Here is a 20287-nt window from a genome sequence, read left to right as displayed (position 1 = left end):
AAATATACCAATCGTGGTCGCGCGTGGCCCGGTTTTGTGCGCTTGGCTAGATATTTGTTACCGTGCCTTCCCAATATGAGTTACGATCCGAATTGGGTTTAGTGTTGTGGATGACTTTTGGAAAACAACTGACCGTGAGCCTCCCGACACTTGCCCACCAGCACCTTGATTCTTCGCCGACTCTCTCCTTACCTTCCAGCTTGAATCAAGTGCAACAAACACACCAAGATGCAGACCACCGGTCCCGGTCCCGCTCCCGGTCCCGCCTCCGCCAATGCCGGCCTGCCGATTAACCACATCATCGGCACCCAGCAGGCCCGCTCCCTCCACCTGCGCGTTCACGCTGACCGCTTGCCGAACGGCCGGCTGAACCATGACGCCTCCGTCGCCTTTGCCAACCAGGCAGCCGGTGACTCGTCCACGCTAGTCATGTACAGCGACGGGTCTGGCAATTACCGTAACCATCATGAGCCGCAGTGGACTGGCGTCGCAGTCGCCTGGAAGCGCAGAGATGAGCTGCTGTACCACGTCGCTGGCAGCACGATCCCACGGCCGATGGAGTCAGACCAGATGGAGATCTGCGCTGTCAACGAGGGCATGAGCACTGCGCTCGTCGAGAGGTGGTCGCAGGTCGAGAGCCAGGTGGTTGTCTTGATGGACAACATCATAGCCCTGCAGGTCATCAGGGACTGGTGAGTCCCGAGCGTTCTCTGCTTGCCAGACATTGAACCCTTTTTAGATAACTGCTTTTTTCAGGGTCCCTGGACAAGGCGGCGCCAACGAGCGCGTCTTGCAGCGCCTCAAGAAGTATGATGACTTCTTCGCTGCACAGGGCGTTCCTGTCGTCGTCCGGTTCCTGAAAGGCCGGCGTTTTGTTGAAGGTCACGACATCGCCGATGTGTGGGCCAGACAGCTCTCCACCCCTAGAGAGTCGTTCAAACACTCGGGAAACCAGACCCAGTGGTACCATGCGAGAGAGAGGCACATGTTCACTAAGATCATGATATGGCACAAGGCTGTGGACGACAACGACGAACTTGAGGGTACGTCACATTGTGACAATTGTTCTTCTTGGAATATAGATAACCGCACTGACAGGGGAGTGGAACCGCTTCGAGAGGCGAGTTGCTCAGCAGTCGTGAAGTGCTTCGGCTACCTTCTAGGTAAGACGGTTCACCTTCAACCGGATGTGCAAAAACTAATTTTCTTTACGATTCTCAGCGCCAGCTATGACGGCCCTTAGTGGTTACAGCTGGTTGCCGCAGCTATGACGGCCTACGGCTACAGCTGCGACTCGCTACAGCCTTCAGTGAATAGGGACGATGACCATCCGGGGACATAACAGCTACGACGATCAATTGGGCTACAGTTGCTGACACCACGACCCTGGGCACGACGTCCGGCACGGATACAGCCAGCGGTAGCGGTAGCTCGAGCATCGCAAGGCCACGACGACGCACAAATCGCACGAGGAGAGATATCCATGGACTTCGGCTGCGAGACGATGACAATGCATGGCCAGCGGTGAAGGATCCGACGCCCTCCAGTACTCCAGAAGGGACCGAGTGTCACCAGGCGCGAAAGGAGAACAGCAGGTCGGCTGACATAGTGCATTCCAGCTGCAAGGCGGGGGTCGAACACGAGCTGCGCGTGATGATGAAGAAAGGACTCCAGGCAGCAAGCGACAAGCTTTCGGGTAGAGAGGCCAAGGCGAGGGGGCCACGGAGCGTTATGCGCGATGCTAGGGCAAGGTGAGGGGCTGGCCCGGGCCCTGGAAAAAATAGCTCGAGATCTGCCGCGAGCGAATCAGCCCCCGCGACACTGCCACTGCCACTGCCAGCCAACACCCTCCTCTCTCTCGACTCCTGCTGTTGCGATGGAGCCCAGCCCCGACACCGGTCCGGGCTAGCGGTCCCCTCCGCCGCCCGTACCTGGCGCGACCAACCCGCAACCGACTAGCCATGTGTGCTGACAGCCCTGGTCGCGCTCCAGACACGTCCATTTCCGCACCCCGTCGAGCACATGCTCCGCGAGCTAAACGGATTGCCGGTCCCTGGATGTGCTGTGTCAATTGTCCCCGCCAGCCCGGCCAGACACAAGGGGCACGATGGCTCAAATGACACCGTTGCAGTGACTCGGGCTCGACTCGCGCGTTGCGCCTGACGAAACCGCTTACTACTAGCATGCACCGTCGCTGCTTCTTCAGCCGCAGCGCACCGGGACTTGTTCTATGACGCAGCCGTGTCGAGCCAAACAGCCTCTGCCGCGTTTGATCAGCGACGAGTGACGCGCCCCGGTGTTTGAGCGGGTGTCATAACCTCACCGGCGCACCCTCGACTCTCCCTGCCGTGTCGCGCGCTTCTCCTATTGCCGCTGTTTCGGACTCTGGCTCACATTCTTTTGCCTCTGGGTCGTGTTGCGCTGGAGTCAGCACGGGCCTTACTTCAAGCCACCGGGACCGCCGTATCGTGCTTTCCAAATTTGGCCTCTTGTTCCTTCCACGCACCTTCGTTTAGGGCTCCCTCTACCGGGCTTAGCTTACCGCAGGAGCGTCTGATGGTTTCTGTCTCGCCGCCAACAAAGACCAACCTGGGGGAATCCTATAACTCCGCCCTCTGCCTTCGACCTCTCAGCCCGCCGATCTACAACTCCTTTGCAAATGTATTGAAACGCCCCTGCCACACCATCCAACACCACCCGGCAGAGGCTGTGCTCCTCGCAGACATTTAACCCTCTATCGCCGCCCACACCCAGCACATCCTCTGTCTACAACCAACCATGCGCCCTGTTTTCAGCTTGCTTGCTCTCTGCGCCGTCAAGGTCGCCGCTGTTGACCCATTGGTCAAGCTCTCCTACGCTTCATATCGCGGCACGCAATTGGGCTGCGGCGTCACGCAATGGATGGGTCTTCCTTACGCCGCTCCGCCAGTGGACGAACTGCGTTTTGCCGCCCCCAGGGATCTGGATATTGAAAACAAGGAGTATCGTGCCAGTTCGGTAAGCTTACATCTAATTTCGTATTCTCTCTATCCCGTACACCTAGCGCGTCCGGGTTACTGGGCTTTTAGGTGCTTATGGCTAATGCACCGCACAGCACGGACCCACCTGTATAGGTGTTGACTCCCGGCCAGGCGACTCCAGTGTGTCTGAGGATTGCTTGACACTGGACATTTATGCCCCATCCGCGGCATCTGCGGGCGATGCGCTGCCTGTTTTCTTTTACGTCCAAGGAGGTGGTTTCAGCACATCAGCCAAGCCACCCAACGGCACATCGCTTGTGGAGACCAGTGGAGGCAACATGATCGTCGTCACCTTCACTTACCGAGTTGGCCCCTACGGCTTCCTGGGCGGCGTGGTGTCGAAGCCAAACATGTCGAAAAAATCGGCTCCTGACTTCAGCGCCAACAACGGCCTAAAGGACCAACTCAAAGCTTTGCAGTGGGTGACGGATAACATTGCATCGTTTGGTGGCGATCCAGACCATATCGTCCTTGGTGGCGCCAGTGCAGGTGCCGGATCAGTCGTTCTCCACATGGCCAATCCCGCGAACAATGCATCCTTTGTCGGCGCAACACTAGAGTCTGCCTCCTGGCCCGCCATGCAGACAGCCGAGCAAGCCCAGTGGCAATACGACAACATCCTCAACGCGACAGGATGCGCTGGCGAATGGGACTCGCTCGCATGCCTGCGGGAACTCGATACCGCAGCATTCCAGACGAATACCCGCAGCAAGACCCATGCACTGCCTGGCGGCACAGCCGCTCCAGTGTACATGTACTCTCCGGTTTTGGACGGCGACGTGGTGCGCGACTACAGGTACAGCAGCTTCTATACTAATCGCGAACACGACGTCCCCGTGCTCGTGGGCGACACAACCAACGAAGGCATTGTATTCACACCTTCCAGCGCTGGCAAATCGCTACAGGCCGCCGATGACTTCGTCGCCAGCCAGTTTCCCGAAATCACACCAGCGAACCTGACTTTCTTCCACTCCCACCCGCAGTACAAGCCTCTCATCAAGGCTGGCAACTTCCGTGGCTTCGCAGCTCAACTCTATGGCGACATCCGCTACGTATGCCCAAACCTTTTCCTGTCCTGGGTCCTACCATCGCGCTCCCAGAACAACAACGTATGGACCTATCAATGGGACGTTGGTTCAGCGACCCACGTAGCTGAGAGCTGGAGCGTTTGGAACGGCTACACCGGCAAGAACTCGACCCTGAAGCCCCTTCAAACTGCCATCCAAGCCTACTGGATTTCTTTCATCACTGATCTTGATCCCACGGCTGCCGCCGCGAAGTACGCAGCCACCGATGCTATCACTCCTCCTGCCTGGGAACGCAGCGCGAACGCTCAGCGGCAATGGGTTGCGAGACGCATGCTATTTTCAGACAAGAAAGCGAAGCCATTGGCGCCAAAGATGGAATCAGTGGACCAGGACCAGTGGGACGCGTGTGCCGAGCTGATGGACATGGGAGTGCAACTGAGGCAGTGAAAGCGGCGCGGAAAAAATATTGTTTATTGCATAGCATATGGAGCATTGGCTAGCGGCGTTAACGAGGGCGCTTAGAATGGATCACATCATAGAAGGGTTTTGGGTACAGGGCTACAGATATCACCAGATTAGACTAGTGACGATGAAATGAGAATCACGACGAATTGAAACGCCTGCAAAAGATTTACCGAACATCATGTGGCGTAACAAGCAACGTGCAGAAAAGTCTGGACCAGGACTCGAGAATAGTTTGGAACGACTCAGGGTACAACACAGTACGCTGCGCCACTCGGACGGGGCAACACCAGCGGCGATCACGGCATAACGTGTTTCGTCCGCCGCTAGTGTTGGGATCAGCCTCGGGCGGGCTCCTTTTCATGTCTGCCTCGTAGTCCGCCTATGTTTGGTCTTGTCTCATGACAAGGCATGATTCAAAAAGCGCAGCGGTTTGTCTCTTTCTTGCGCTCCCCCTCTCTCTCTCTCTTCCCGCCTTCCCGCTTCTCGTCACTCTGACGCATCCACTGGCTGTCCAACCAGCACATCCGTGGCACAAAGTAGCTCTGCATCGTAGGATTATCACAGCCCTTGTCATTAGCGTCCCAGACCACTCACACACATACACACGCATACATGCAGCGCGTAAGAATTTAGAGTGCTTAGGTGTTTCGTGCATCCTCCCATCTCCCTCCCCGCACGGCAGGCCGTGGGGCCGGAGGTACATGCTGCGTACAGATTTCTCGTCACCTTTTTTCTCTTGTCTTCTTTCTTTCCTCCCCCCTTTTTTTTCTTATCACGGCTGGCCTGAACTACTCGCGCGACGACAACGGTTCTGTAGGCTCGTGGCAAGCAGGGCAACCGTTCACCAAGGAAAGAATAGTCCAACATCCTACTTTATATTTAGTCCTACGTACGTTGGACATACATACATACATACAACGCCCGAGTCCGTGGTGGCCCCCACCCGCCCATCAGGCACCCAGCGCATTCGTGATCCGCATGTGGTCCTGGCATGGACTAATTCATTTCTAAAAGCGTGTTGCTACGTCTTTTCGAAGAAGAAAAAAAAATGGTGTGCTTCAAACACAGACCATATAATGGGTCACGACATCCACTCCCCCCAAACCAAAAAAAAAAAAAAAAACCTCGACATACGGTCGTTGTACATGAAACTTTTGGATCGATGAAATCGCAAAGGGCAGAGGGGGCTGGCTATACAAGTCTCCTGCTCATCACCGTCCTCGCCATGTTCCGAAGCGTGCTCTGACCAACCTACCTACAGCTCCGAAGCACAACTCGTCCCGACTCCCCATCCCCCCATCCGAAACATATCTGAAGAAACCCAGCCGCCAAGCGTGAGACCTGAAAAGCTTGGTAGTTTCGAAACAAGACATCATGCGCGTTATGCAAGGCTGATTCACCCAACCCCACGCGCGCATTTTATCTAACAGAACACTAGAACAACGTTGATGCGGCCTCGCGTTTGATCGCTGATCCGCCCACCGATCGACTGGATAGATTAGTCGCACCAGAAGATCAGGGTTGTCTTGGAGATAGATGGAAGGTTTCCGCCTTGACAGTCAGCCTTGACGAGGTTGCAAAGAGGGGGGAGGATAAGGCAGACAGGCGGGCAAGGCAGACAGACAGACAGGCAGGCAAGCAGGCAAGCACATAGCGACGACGACGATCACCACCACCCCTTGTTGCAAACACGTTTCCGATTTTCGCATGTTGCCAGCATCCAAGGCCGCCGCGGAAGAAGAAGAAGAGGAAGAAGAAGAGAAGAAGAACCTAGGACCTAAGAAGCAGGAAGGGTAAAAAAAAAAAAAAGAAGCCCCGGCCCGAGCACATACCTGGCGGACCCTGGAAGCCCGGCACGACGGACGGGACAGGGCAGACGGCAAAACCGGGCAGGGCGGCGGCGGACCATGGAAACCTAAGAGCAGCTGGCAGCCCGTCGCAAAAACGGGCCGAGCAAAACCAACAACCTTACCGAGCCTCGAGCGCCGACACGGATATGCGCATCGTTTGCGGGCAGTAGTACTACTGCTTTTCGCAGAGCGACAGGTCACGCCAGTGTCAGTAGCCAAAGAGAATCGACGGAACAACGAAGAGGTATGGAATCAGACCACCTGCAGGCGCAGGGGTTCGCGCAAAATCTCTCGCGCATTTCCACCAGTCCGCATACACCACGTTTGTTATTTGGTTTTTTTTTTTTTTTCAAGCGTCAACTCAAGACTCATTCGCTACTTCAACCGATTACTAAAAAGCTAGCTACATATCAGAACTTAAGAAACTTGGGGAATAAGTCAAGAAGAGGGTACTAAGGTTGAGAGAAAAGCCAAGAGCCGGAGAGAGAGGAAGGGGTTGAGGGGTTGTGTCCCAACGATGGCCAGGTGGCGTAAGAAAACAGGCAAAAAGGGAAGGTAGCCAGCGTCTGCGTTGATCTACAAACGTTCGTGGTTTGGCAAGCAGAGTCTCCCCATCTTCACCGTTTTCGTGCAAGAAATAAGAAACCCTGATCTTCTTAAAGCTGCTCCCTGCACCTGCTGCGTTAGAAGTTTTGTCGGATTCGCAATTATTGGGGGAATCCGCGCCGCAAAAAGAGAAAAAGACCAGTACTGGTACACCCCCGTAGCCATTAGCCCCCAAACGTCGTTGCATGCACTTAAGCCGCCTCCTCGGGGATTTCGGGCGTCTCCGAGCCGAGCGCTTGGCTTTGCTCCCTGTGCATCCGTGCCTCGATCTCTTTGAGCTGGCTCTCGCGTGCCAACAGCTCTTGCCTCTTCTCCTGGATCTCCCGCTGGACCTTGAGCTCGATTTCGCGGAGCTTCTCCTCCTCGCGGCGGAGCTGCTCTTCCTTTAGGCGTACGGACTGAGATGCCAGATCCTCGGGGTTCATCGACGAATCGCTATGGCCTGTCAGTATTTCTGTCCTCTCTTTTGTGGGTTCGCTCCGAAAAGGGAAAAACTTACGCAGCAGCACCACCCTCGACGCTCTTGGACAGCTTCTCGGTACGGTAGTTTTCGTACAGGAAGTCGTGCGTGATTTCCTTGAGATCCGCCAGATGGCTGTGGAGAAGTGCGCTCCTCACGGCCAAGAAATCGGAGTGTCTTGGGTTCTCAACCTCGACAACACCCCAAGGGTACTGCCTCGCGCGAACCTTCTTGCCACCGACGTCGACAAAGTCCTCCGCACCAACAATGGCGAAGGGCATGAGACCCCTCAGCTCGGCGTTCTCCTCGACCGTGTCCTCGTCATCCTCCTCGATGTCGTAGGGGAAGTTGTACACCGGGATGCGGTAGTGCTCAATGTCCTCCATGACGAGCTTCTTGAACTCGGCGAGCTCGGCGGGGGTAAGAGAGTCGGCCTTTCCAATGACAGGGATGACGTTGACGCGGGGCGAAAGGCGCTTCATCAGCTCAATGTCAAGCTCACGGAGACTGCAGCATCTAGGTCAGCGCTGGCCATCATGGTCGGGGGAGAGCTGGGATATTACCCGTGGCCGGTGGGAGTGATGAAGTAGAGGAGGACGTGGACACGGTTGTCGCGGAAACGAGGGTTACGCTTGATACGCGACTCCTCGGCCAGAATGTCATCGTACTGGCGCTCGAGGTAGCCAACGATTTCGCCGAAGCTGTGGGCGCGTTAGCACAAAGGGCAAGCACGTTGGCTTGGTGTGGTCGCGTCCGTACCTGGCCTCGTTGTCGATCTGGTCACCGAAACCGGGGGTGTCGACAATGGTGAGCGAGATGCGGGTTCCTTCCTCGTCAAGCTCTAATTCTGGTGAACAATGCTTAGTGAAATTCCTCGATGGGCGGCTGGCCGCGAGATAGTCGGATATGGGATCGTACCGACGGTGACGGGCTTTATCCGGACGCCCTCCTCAACGTGGGCGTTGGCCGGGTCGTCCGAGTCCTTGTGGTTCAGGACATCCTGGCCGCAGAGAGTGTTGACAAAGGTGGTGCGGCCTGGGTTGGGCGGCAAGGTCAGCGGGTTGCGGGTGGGCAGGCAATGTACACGTGTGGAGGTACATACCAGTGCCTGATGCGCCACAGACCATCAGACAGAACTGGATACCCTTCTTGACATTCTTCTTCCTGCGGATCTTGATCTGTCGAAGCACCGGTCAGCGGGAATCTGGGAATCGGGTCGCGCGCAGGATGCGGCGCACGATGGCGCGGGTCGGAACAGGGCAGGGATGGTCATACGGCGTTCATGTTGGGCGGAGACAGGCGGAGCCCGGAGTATTTAGAAGGGGAGAATGTCAATGAGCCGAGGACTGCACTTGAGCGAGCGACTGTCGGCGTCAATTGAGGGTGTGGCTTGGTCGGGTGCGGTGGGCGGAGGGACAGGAGGACGCTGAGGGCGCGGTGATGGAGAAGGCAGTGGAGAGTCGTCGGCCGCTCCTTCCCCCTAATTTCCAAAGGGTCCCTCCGCTGCTCCTGGAAGCGGCAGGGATGCGCGCCCCGGCGAGACGTTGTTCCAGAAGCCGGCCGACGCGTGGAGGAGCTGCGTGTCACGGCGCGCGCCCAAGCTCGCGCCCAAGCGACGCCCGCTGCTCCGTGCGCCAGCTGCATCATCTGCTGGTCGTGGGTCTGCTCGCCGCCGACAAGTCCACGCCGCCTGCGCGCTGCCCGCAACGCTGCCCGCAACTCTGCCCGCCCCGCCCACCGCTCCGCCATGAACACGCGCGCTGCCATCAACGACTCCCCGCCGCCGCCGGCCCTGTCCGTCGCCTACAACAGCGACCTCTCCCACTTCAGCGTCGCTCTCGAGACGGGCTTCCGCATCTACGATGCCCCGGACTGCAGACCGGTGAAGGTCCGCGACTTGGGCCAAGGCCTGGGCTGCGTCGAGATGGTCGGCAAGACGAACTACCTCGCCCTCGTCGGCGGTGGCAAGAGCCCCAAGTTCGCCCAGAACAAGGTGAGCCCCTGCGCCCCGAGTCCCCTTCGAGTTGACCAGCTTGGGCTTCTCTAAACAGGTCCGTCCCGGTGCTATCTAGATCATCTTCTGGAACGAGGGCAAGCAGGAGCCCACTTTGACCTTTGAGTTCAACACCCCCGTCCAACGCGTCCGCCTCAACCAGAAGTACCTCGTCGCAGTGCTGCTCAACAGCATACACGTCTACAAGCTCTCCGCCCGTCCGGAGAAACTGAAGGAGTTCGAGACGGCAAACAACCCGTTCGGCCTGTGCTGCTTGAACCAGGACATCGTGGTTTTTCCTGGACGCACCCCCGGCCAGGTGCAGATTCTCGAGCTCGCCTCAAGGAACATCAACATCATCCCCGCACACTCCAACGCCCTCCGCGCCCTTTCCCTTAGCCCGGACGGGACGGTAATTGCAACCGCCAGCGAGCAAGGCACTTTGATCCGCTTGTGGATGGCTGACAATGGCGCAAAATTCGGTGAGTACAGGCGCGGCGTTGAAAGTGCTACCATCTTCTCCATCGCGCTTTCGCCGTCCAATGCCTTCATGGCGGTGACGTCAGATACCGGGACCCTGCACATATTCGACTTGCCCCATGCGACTCGTCCGTCCTCGTCCGGCGGTCGCCCCGCGAGTGTCAACAGCGACTTCTCTGGAGCCCTTGAGTCCGGCAACGGTGCCGCGGAGCCGGCGCATGCGTCCAAGTGGGGTTTCTTCTCCAAGATACCCATGGTCCCTCGCATCTTCTCCGACGTGTATTCCACTGCCTCTGCCAAATTTGAAATCGGGGATGAACCTGAGCTGTACGCTACGCGCCGCGGAACCAACAGCACTGCTATCGGAAACACATCGGCCGCCATGGGAGGCGGTCTCAACTGGAACACTCCTATCCAAGGTGTTGCTGGCGGTCGTCCACCGAAGGGTGTGATCGGATGGATCAACGACTCGGAGATGCTCGTCATAGGCGCCGGACAAGATGCGCGCTGGGAAAGGTTCCGAGTTGGCATCGCCGAGGATGGCCGTAGAGCTGTTTGGAAAGATGGCTGGAAAAAAATCCTCGAGTGATACCCAACCAGTTGACTCGGGCGAAGCCTACAAGGTTGCATTAACATTCGTTTTGACTAGCAGTGTACACATTTGCATAGACCGTGGCCGGCGTTCGAGATCCAGGGAAACGAATCGCATACAATGCATGGGCCCTGGAGTATCAAGAAGAGCTGGAGTTTTTGGCTGTATTTGGCGTCGTTGTCCGATCCATTTGATGGATCGTCGAACTTGGCGAAACCCTTTGCATGTCCCACAAGACATTCATTAGTATTAAGTACGAAGGAATGACATGCCGCCGATATTATAGATCAGTACATTTGTACATTATTCAATACAATGCAATTTGCGAAACCACACAGAAACATTTGAAATCGAGAGGTGGTGGAGACTACGAACAATCAAACAGTAGAAAGGCAAGAGTACCAGCCCAAATCTTAAAAGAGAAATTGACCTGCGGCGATCATTTGTGTAGGCAGTTGAAGCAAGTATGTTGACGCAGATGTCGGTTTAAGGGCCCTCTCAATGACTAGATGCATTCAGTCATAGAACTCCGCTCATGCGTAAGATGGAAGTAGGCGGATTAATTTCGTAACCGACTGAATCTTTCACCTGTACGTTCCGTCACCTCTTATGGCATTTCACTCCAGACATCAAGGTATTCTATCCAGAGGCTGTATCCTTAGACTTGTGTATGGCTTCCAATCAGAAAAGAGTCTGTCCGCATAGCCCCATCACGTATCCCAATTGAGTGGCTCCTTACTGAGCTATTACTGGTACCCGAGATGTGGCAGCCACTACTCTCCTTCAGCTTGAGATGGGGTACACAGCACAGTAAGGAAGGAGTCCGACACAGTCACTTTCTTGCACCTGTAATCAATAAAAAGATACGCCTAAGATGCCATCGCACAGCCAGAGGGTTACGGTTCATCACTCAATCACTCAGTGAAACCCACTAAAGGACCGAGCACCCCGCGGTGCGATCACTCCCCGTTCGAGATGTTGACTCACCATCACTCTACATATGTTCAACACATTGAATAAGCGGAAATACGCATCATAGCTATTTATATGGATTCAACGAGTTGTACCCAGTGGATAACCTCTTCAGCAATTCGTTCCGAGAAGAAATGTGCCTCATCCAGTATACCGACGCTTCATCATTACAACATATGTGGAAACGAACAAAAGTATCACCGAGAGGTACTGAATGCAAGCAAAAGCGTAACCCCTTTCACCAGCAAACACCTTCGGATGCCAAAGCAGCCGGATTCCACATTCCCTCGCGTTTGGCCGGAACCTGTCGGCAAGGGCGAGCTGCCAACAGTCCCAGCAACATGGAACCGCATGCATCGGGATCCAACAGTCACACACACCCGGGCATGGAGCGGCAAGCTATCACTCACTCCACACCTTCTTCCTTCCTCAAGCCGTCTAGGGCACTGCATCTCCGTCCGGGACAGCCGGGGAGGGGGAGGGGGGGTGCTACGTGACAGGATTCCGCATTCAACAGCAAGCTCCGCTTATTAGGCTTTTTTTGTTCTGGCCAGCGAGGCGAGAAAGAGGGGGCTGGCTTGCTGCGGGCTTTTTACAAATTGCCGTGCGTCCCTCACGGCGTCGTCGGCTTTCCTTGTTCGGGTTGGCGGGAAGGATCGAAAGAGAACAGTAGCACATGCGGGATAAAGGGGGGGCAGGCAGGCATATCATGTCGATGTGATGTGGCCATGACGGCGGTGCAGCGGCTCGGGCCATGGCGTTTCCCGGCCGCGGCGGTGGGTGTTGATTGGTTTGGAGGCTCTTCTCATGCGGGCGCCGCGTCTTGGAAATGCAAGAGCGGGGAGAATGCGGCCTGCATGATGGAGGATTGCGGAGCTGGATGTCGCAGAGATTGGTGGGGGGAAGGGAGTGCAGGATGCTTTGATTGCTGCGGGGAAATATCGCGGAGGCGATTGTTTTGTTGAACTGTGGTCTTGAGGGATGCGTCGAGGCTGACTGGGAGACACTTTCGACGAACGGTAGTACACCAAGAGACTGGGTCAGGCTAATGCAGATAAGACGGATCGCAACATGGAAGTATCTTGTTTGTATCATTGGAGGCAACGGAATCAGCGTTCGACCACCTACACCAGGAGAACAGAACATAGGTCCTGCAGCGGCATTACGCGTGTGGTTTGAAAATGATACAGGCCAGCAACACTGAACGGTCTTGGCCCCGCAAAGATGCCATCTGTCGTGACATCGACGACCATCCTCTTCCAGCCTCTGATCCGAACGACCCGAGGCAAACCGGAAGTTTTTCTCAAACTTTCCCGAAAAGGCAATCGACGTCAATTGACCAATCCGTGAATTTACAATTAACCGCGATAGCCGCCCATTAATCGCTAGGGGGGCAAGACAGTGAAACCATAGTCTATTAATACAGCTAGAGCCACAAATATTAACGTTATGAAATTGTGGAGACGATTCAATAGACATACATAACCCAGGATGCGAGCTCGGGTGATGGTCGCGGTTTACGCGTAGGACTAGTACAAGATCCACCCGGCGGGATCGACCACTTCATTGGATCCACCTGACTATCAATCCTCACTTTGTTGATCTTTGCAGGGACGTTGGCGATTATTGCACCTCGGCTTGCGCCGTTTGTTATTAGCACTGCCTTCGAGGCTCACATGCCGTTCTCCTTTTGCTGCGCCTCGTATGCCTCTCCAACTGTTGCAATCCCCAGCTGCGACCTAGAATTGCAGCAACACACTCTGGCATTGGCCTACTGAGCTCCAGAAGTGTTCACTGGGAATGATCTGACTGGGTGAGAGGTGCCAAAGGATAAATAAGAAGTGATCTGCGCCACACGCTAGCACAGATTGAGGAAGTAGCTTGTGGGGCGACGATAGGGCAGCAAGGCTGAACGCCTTGTAACGACATGACGCCAGACGAATCATGGGTGCATGACTGCAAACAGTAAATCAGGATCTGAGACAAGACGGAGATCGGGCGAGAGCACGACAATCGTGGTTCTAGCCAAAGGTGAGGGGGAAAACCTGGGAGGCGTAGATCCTCACCTTGAGGAATGTGCTCCCTGCCTTTATCTTCGTACCTTCACATGCATATGTGCATGCCCACCAACAGTTGGCGTCTTCGTTCGGAAATAAAGACTACGATGGCCCTCTTCCTTGCTCCGGAGATAATTTATTCGCGCGGCACAACAGAGGCTCTGTGCCTTGCTGCTCACCACTCAGGTCTAGACCGATTGCTGTGGGCCACCGTCTGCTGACGATGGGCGTGTTTGCCGTGGCCCGAAGTAACCGGGGTGTCATGCGGGATGAACAAAAAGTGTGCAAGAGGGGTGGGGCATCAGTGGGGTAGGTGGTGGGGTGAATTGATGGCTGCCATGAGTCGTGAATATGAGCAGGCTGGGCTGGACCTACGTAGTACGTGAATTGAGTCGGGGAGAACGTTTACCGAAATCAAAGAATGAGAGCGTGATCGGAACGTGTGATATGGACTAGACATGACGTATAGCACCTTCAATGCCTTTCGAAACGAAGATTGACGCATGCGCGATGTCGAGATTGTCGTCATAGGACTGGAACTGATCAACCAGCCTCATGGTTTCGTTTTTCTCACTACCGTCATGGGTCCCTCCAGCCCAACCCATTTCCTAGCCGCGCACACTGATGTAAAACCATGTGCAAACGCAGGAAGAGTTGCGTTTGGCCCAGGGGTACGTCGAGGCATGGTACATATTGACGACAATCGATCGCTGGCTTGGTGAGCTCCTGTGCATCACGTTCAATTGAAGTCATGCCATTGCCCATTCAATTGCAAGTGACAGCGAGAGCTGATTCTTCCAGCGGCCCAAATGTAGCCTGCGTATCCGAATACTGCTGCTTGCATGACGCCCAAGACATCCAGGTAAACCAATCGGAGATGATTTCCGGTTTCCGAGATGGTGAGATTCACGCGCGTCTGGATCCTTTCCAGGCCCATAGGCCGTCTGCTGGTCTTGAAAAAGCAAACGTCCTCGCCAGCAGCTGGATGCGCAAGAACTCATACCCTAGCGAGCAACTTGGCCTTGATTGGCGCTAGCACTACTACGGGTGATGCAAAGAGGGGACGTATCATTACGCCCGGAATGTTCTTGTCTAGGGGCATTTAGATTTGCACTAAGCAAGAAAATGGCATACTCATGACGTAGAAACCTGCAAGCCGCGAGGGAAAAATATTTTCTGGTGCGGCGCGAAAGCGAGCATCCCAAGTGCCTGGTTAGGTTGAAAGCAACCTCGTGGATGCATGTGGCGAGTCTGGGACAAGCATCTCGTAGACTTGACCCGGTAGGCTGACGGCGAAATAAGCTGGGGATCGGCGGTAAGCGAGGGTTCAAGAGGATACACGTATTCTGTTGAGCGGGGGCTGCAACGAAAAGTGCCGATGCAAACACGGAGAAGCAGCGTCCGGTAAAGTGGATGATGCAGTGCGCAGGTGCCAGAGGATCGTGAAATAGAAAGCCAGCGGAATGCCAACGGCGCAGTGCAGCAAACATGGACGCGATGCGGCGGTTCCAGAGAGGCTAGGAGGCATTGAGCTAAGAGCGGGCCGTAGCCGTTGATAGGAATGCATTGCCGAGCCGCGGCTCATGGGTGTTTGTGCTTTCATTGATTTTACTGGAGGCGGGGGCAGACAACCCGGTATCTGCCGTTCGTGGCTGAGTGCCAGACTTGTGGAGACGGCTCATAGCGTGTCCAGATCAACAAGATGGGCAAGACCGGGGAATTCGTGTACGCAAGGACGAGAGACGAGCGTTGCAGCATTGATGTAGTCATGGCCATGGACGAAGAAAGTCAAGACCCCGTTGCGCCAAATTGGACTAGAGAGTGCGGGCTTCTTTGCCAAGCCGGCAATTCCAGACGCTATCCAGCCTATCACATAAGGTTCAAGCGGCTGTTTGATGCTGAGACACGGCATGCTGTTAGGTGGACGTCGGAGATTGGTGAGCCAGACGGATGGGACAGGCCTTACTCCAAAGAGCGGTTATCGAGATGATCTAGCTTCCGATTTACTGGGTGTTGCTCGGTAGTCGGGCCTCAAAGAAAGCGTGCGAATGGGCTGCGGAGGCGCTGGACGACATCTCCAATAGCCGGTAGGTTCGGGTCGAGCAATCTAACCGGATTGGTGTATGCTGCCTCGAATCGGCGCAGGTGTGCCCAACGGGTGAGCAGATTCTCAGGCCATGAGAACGCGCCATCGCTCAACGGCGTGAACGGACGGCTATCCCACAAGCAATCACGGCCCTGAGATGATCAGTAAACGTGCGTCCGTTGAAGGGTCTTGCTGATGATTTCCAGACGGAGGTTAGGGGCTCAAAGTGATCGGCGGGTTGAGTTATATCCGAACGGTGGATGGGGTTGCGGAGTGCATATGCCTCGGGAGGGCCCCTTCGCCTCGTTTGCTGCACCTAGCGGCGGGCGGGAGCACGAGCTGCCGTCTGTGTTGGAGTGCGGGTGCAGTGGCATCCCGGTACACGTCAGGGCCAAGGCGGGCGCCTCAGCTCTGGCGAGGGCAGCCCACGCTGTCAATGGGGCCTGGAGCAGCACCGTTATCGACTGCTCCTGCCGCTTTCGACGTCCTCTTCCAGTCGGGTGCTGCTTCCACTCGGTAGGCAGTGCTCGGTGGGACCGTGGGCAGCCAACGGTGGGCAAGCCACCAGCCGCTGCGTGCAGCACAAAAGGCAGATACGGCGCATGTACTGCAAAGGCCAGACCGTTCGAACTGCCTTGCAGCAGGCGACTCTTGCGCGTGCATGGCCCTTCCGCGAATCTGTACGTGGGCCAGGTGGATGGCGCTGGGTTAGGTGGGTTCACTGAGGTGGCTGTGGGCTCCAAGGCGCGGCAAGGACGGAGGCCGGGGCCGTGACCTCTGGGCTTTCATGGCGTCCGGCGGGGGAGGTGGACCGACGGGCGTGCGTTTGGAGATATCCGGCGCGCAGCGCGGCTGGCAGGATAGTCGGGAGACGGGCAGATGGCGACTGGCGAGGGCGAGGAGCGAGATGAGGATGGATGAGGTCCACTGCCAACAGCCGGAGGACGCGGTGTCGGTTACACGACAGGCGCGGGCTTCCGAGCATCGGGCGGAGGCGCTTCCACTGGCCCGATCGGCGGCAGCACCGGGCGAGACGGGCGAGACGGGCGAGACGGCGAGCTGCACCGGGCCAGGCCGTGGAGCTGGTGAAGCTAGACGTGTGCGAGCGGCGAATATCAACGGCCGGCGCCGGCGACGGCGACGCCTCCGGCACACGGACGGGACCCTGTGTGCTCTGCTCCATGGCGCGCTGACCGGCCACCAGCGCCGTGCACACCTCGTCGTCCTCATCAACCCGCTCCACTCCTCCACGCTCAAGGCCAGCCCGACCGTGCATCATATGCACGGCACGTCGCGGAATCGGGGGAGCGCTTCCGACGCCACGAAGGTTCCCGATCCAGCGCGGATGCTGGCGAATGGAGAACGCGTGTTCGCAGATCCAGCGGCCTTGCCCCGGCGCGAGAGCCGCTGCGCACGCTCAGTTGCCGGCAGCTCGTCTTCCCTGCCACCCTGCCCGCGACCCCGGCGCCGCAGCAGCGCCCCGAGAGGCCCTCGCCCAACGCCCCTTGCCCCAGATGACGTGCAGCTCTGCCGGCCGCACCACGCACGATGCCGCTGCTTGGGCACACCACGCCCTCCCCACCACGCCCTGCCGTGACGCGGTGCTTGCTGGTCGGTTGCATGCGCCCACACGCCCACGCGTGCTGTGCCACATGGATGTGCCTGTCTGCGGGGACGCAGTGTAGTACTACGTACGGGCACTTGCCGGCGCGCAGGCCTCGACGGCCTCGACGACGTCTCCACCGGCGGCCTCTTGGCCACGACACCTCGCTGGACCTGAGCCTCAGCTGCCAGTGCCGGAGGCCCGCCGCGAGGCCCACGGCCGCGCCATCAGGTGAGCTGGGCCACCTGCACACGGTGCCTGACTACGCGGATCGCTGGCTGAGCATTTCCCAGCACTGGGGCAGTGTCGAATGGGCGGCCGAGGAGCGCGGTTGCAGGGGCGATGTGGCGCCCGGCTGCACGCCAGCTACACGCCAATCGCCCGCGCTACAGGGTGCAGGGGGCAAAAAGAACTACGGCTGACCCGTCTTGCTCTGACGTCCGAGCTCGTACACGAACCCTAACTCTCCGCTGCCTATTCCTGCGTCAACTGCGCTTGCTGCCGAAAAAAACATGTCTCGTCACATTTGCACGCCCCGGAGCCCCTGCCCGCCCGCCGACCCCGCCGCCCAACCAGCGCTGCGCCATTTGCCTCATCCGGCTGGGACCGAGATGCTGCACTCTTCCCACTTTGTGCATCTTTTATGGACCGGTGGCGGCGCGATGCTGAAGGGAGGCTGATGCAATCGAACTGGCCAGCCGCTGCCCAACTTTAATACTCAACACCTGCCTTGTTGTCCACGGCTACAAATTTCCTCTTCTCCTTCGCTGCCTTCTCTTCCCCCGAATATCCTTCCTAATCCACTTTGTAATATTGCCATTGCTGCCTCTCAGCCACGAGTCATGGCACCCCAGGAGCACATCCCGACAGTACGTTCCGCATACTGACTCCCTCTCTATGAGCACAACACTAACATCGTGGATTCTCAGGCAGCGAGCATACTAGGTGTACGTGCCTCACACGAATATCCAAATCTTGTTCTCACTAACAGTCCCCGTGTCTGCAGACCATCGGCACTGGTAAGTCCCTTACTCCGAGTTCAGGTCCGGGAGGGATACTGGCACTAACTATTTGCAGTGTAAGGCAACCAAGACACGATGCACCCCCACAACAGGCTGCTAACTTTGCTGTGCCGACTGAAGATGCTGGTGTGTTCAGGTATGTCATCATGACTTCACGAGGTTCCTTCAACGCCAAATTCTAATTTCAGCGTGACAGATCCTCCCACAGTACGTAATGGCGCCCACGCATGGCTGGCTCAGTCATTGACCCAAAACAGAATATACACAAATTGGCGGCATAAGCAGACCGATGGCCTGCCATGGATCATGCCCTTCTTGTGGGCTGTTGGTGAGCCGCAACGCTGTCATCCTCATCAGCCACCATCTGACTTGTCTCAGCTGCCATGCCGTTCGGCGTCTACAACATCGTGCAGGTTCGTATTTTCGCGCTCCCGATCTGTGGGCTCTTCTAAAAGTCTTTAGAACTTCAACATTCCATTACAAGTGCAGCCTCAGGTCTTCTGCTCGTTGACACTGATTTGCTGGGCGCAAACTCTGATATATCATGAGTACGTATCTAACTCCACAGTGCCGTCGACAGCTTGCTGATATCTTTTAGGCACTGGAGAGTCTGGACAGCCACACTGGCTGCTGTGATTACAGGTCTTGTCTCTGGGGGCGTCGAGGCGCTCCTTATCCTGACTCTTAGGGTATGCAGCATTTGGCTCTATGGAATTTACGTAACTGACATATCCAGGGTCCCTATTCGAGGGGTGTGGAGTGGCCAATCATCACCGTTGGCGTAGTCGCAGCTATTCTGCTTGCCGTGGGCTTGCTTCCCATGTACTGGGAACAGTGGAAGCGTGACGGAAGGGCGAAGGACATCAGTACGTGTTTGCATCCATGAAAACGTCCATTTGCTCACTTAAAACCCAGGCTTTCTCTTCCTGGGCACGGACTTTGCTGGAGCTACTTTCTCGTTGATAGCCTTGGGTGAGAACTCATACAGCGTTATACACGCCTGGAGCAAGGCTAACCAATGCTGCAGCTGTCCAGCAGACCTTTGATTACCTTGGAGGCATTCTTTATATTGTTTGGTAGGTCTGATTCTATTTGTCGCAACCTATTGCGCTGCATTCTACTCGCCTGAGGGCTCTCCCACTACCCCGGGAAGCTGCACTCATGTGTATGCAGCATGCGCAAGCTTTATGTTATCGACGATGAGTCATACAAAGGCTAATTTCCCAACAGCATGGTTCTCGAAATCGGCATCGTGATCTGGCACCTGTCGTGGGTGTACCGCAACCGTCGCACTCTCAAGGCGGCCAAACGTGCCGGCCTGTCCTACGACCAATACGTCAGCGACGACCCGAAGCCACCGAAAACTTCCGGCTCCTATATCACCGATTACTCCCGAAACAATAGCCTCACACCGCATACCACACTCGACAAAGATTCCGATGCGCAGTCCGAGAAGATTGAGGACCAGGCAAGTCACCAGGGAGATACGGAACGTGACGTAGAGCGTGTTGTGTGATTGTGGATTCCTCATCCTCATCTTTCCCACTGAGACTTCTTTCATGTCTCAGAAAAGTTCTATACCAAACTGAGTTTATTGAGAAGGCTGTTCCTTAGCGTTTACATTTGTCGCAGCGAGTGGCAAGGGAAAGACTTCTGTATTAATAGTTGGGGGAGTTAGCTGGCGTGTTTTCCATATGAATATCTGTATACCTCAGAGCGCATTTGTCGTGGCGCAAAAGTTTGGGGAGTGGCCATGATTCAAAAAGCGGGGTCTGTTAAAATGTTGGCTGGACACTGGTTCTTTTTTGTTTTTCGTCAGCTGTAGAAAACTATTCAACCCATGTTCATGGAAGTCAAGCATCGCATAGTGGGAAACAGCCAGTTAGGTGTTTGCAACGAGGAAGAGCTAAATGGTTTTGTATGATAGACCCGGGACGCCTAGCACAGGCCTCCACCCTCGAATTAGTTTTAGCAATGCATCAATGCAAACTTCACCACTCCATTACCATGTATGCTCACGTACCTGTGTTTTTCTCGGATAGTCCTCGGCTTC

General features: G+C 56.2%; 5 protein-coding genes across 5 annotated transcripts; 4 read left to right on the top strand and 1 right to left on the bottom strand.

The window, feature by feature from the left end:
* Positions 1 to 228: 228 nt before the first annotated feature.
* On the top strand, positions 229 to 1142 carry BKCO1_19000108 (zinc knuckle protein; the record flags this gene model as incomplete). The annotated part of the gene is made up of 3 exons (XM_020271892.1): positions 229 to 692; positions 757 to 1043; positions 1099 to 1142. The coding sequence occupies 3 exons, from the start codon at positions 229 to 231 to the stop codon at positions 1140 to 1142; spliced, it is 795 nt and encodes a 264-aa protein (XP_020131336.1).
* Positions 1143 to 2778: 1636 nt separating this feature from the next.
* On the top strand, positions 2779 to 4495 carry BKCO1_19000107 (triacylglycerol lipase; the record flags this gene model as incomplete). Its single annotated transcript, XM_020271891.1, has 2 exons — positions 2779 to 2997; positions 3095 to 4495. 2 exons carry the CDS (start codon positions 2779 to 2781, stop codon positions 4493 to 4495), a joined length of 1620 nt encoding a protein of 539 aa, XP_020131331.1.
* A 2665-nt stretch (positions 4496 to 7160) lies between these two features.
* Positions 7161 to 8713, bottom strand: BKCO1_19000106 (septin; the record flags this gene model as incomplete). The annotated part of the gene is made up of 7 exons (XM_020271890.1): positions 7161 to 7404; positions 7469 to 7936; positions 7993 to 8130; positions 8189 to 8276; positions 8348 to 8464; positions 8532 to 8607; positions 8705 to 8713. 7 exons carry the CDS (start codon positions 8711 to 8713, stop codon positions 7161 to 7163), a joined length of 1140 nt encoding a protein of 379 aa, XP_020131332.1.
* Positions 8714 to 9176: 463 nt separating this feature from the next.
* On the top strand, positions 9177 to 10491 carry BKCO1_19000105 (svp1-like protein 2; the record flags this gene model as incomplete). The annotated part of the gene is made up of 2 exons (XM_020271889.1): positions 9177 to 9422; positions 9502 to 10491. The coding sequence occupies 2 exons, from the start codon at positions 9177 to 9179 to the stop codon at positions 10489 to 10491; spliced, it is 1236 nt and encodes a 411-aa protein (XP_020131333.1).
* A 7563-nt stretch (positions 10492 to 18054) lies between these two features.
* BKCO1_19000104 (pq loop repeat protein) lies at positions 18055 to 19750 on the top strand (the record flags this gene model as incomplete). The annotated part of the gene is made up of 12 exons (XM_020271888.1): positions 18055 to 18081; positions 18142 to 18159; positions 18219 to 18235; positions 18290 to 18370; positions 18423 to 18562; positions 18613 to 18647; positions 18697 to 18782; positions 18833 to 18923; positions 18971 to 19100; positions 19150 to 19206; positions 19262 to 19310; positions 19465 to 19750. The coding sequence occupies 12 exons, from the start codon at positions 18055 to 18057 to the stop codon at positions 19748 to 19750; spliced, it is 1017 nt and encodes a 338-aa protein (XP_020131334.1).
* Positions 19751 to 20287: the final 537 nt, after the last annotated feature.

Source organism: Diplodia corticola (genome assembly GCF_001883845.1).
Source record: "Diplodia corticola strain CBS 112549 chromosome Unknown scaffold19, whole genome shotgun sequence".
NCBI classification, from domain to species: domain Eukaryota; kingdom Fungi; phylum Ascomycota; class Dothideomycetes; order Botryosphaeriales; family Botryosphaeriaceae; genus Diplodia; species Diplodia corticola.
The sequence above is the reverse complement of the archived record's forward strand: the minus strand, read 5'-3'. Positions and strand labels throughout refer to the sequence as shown.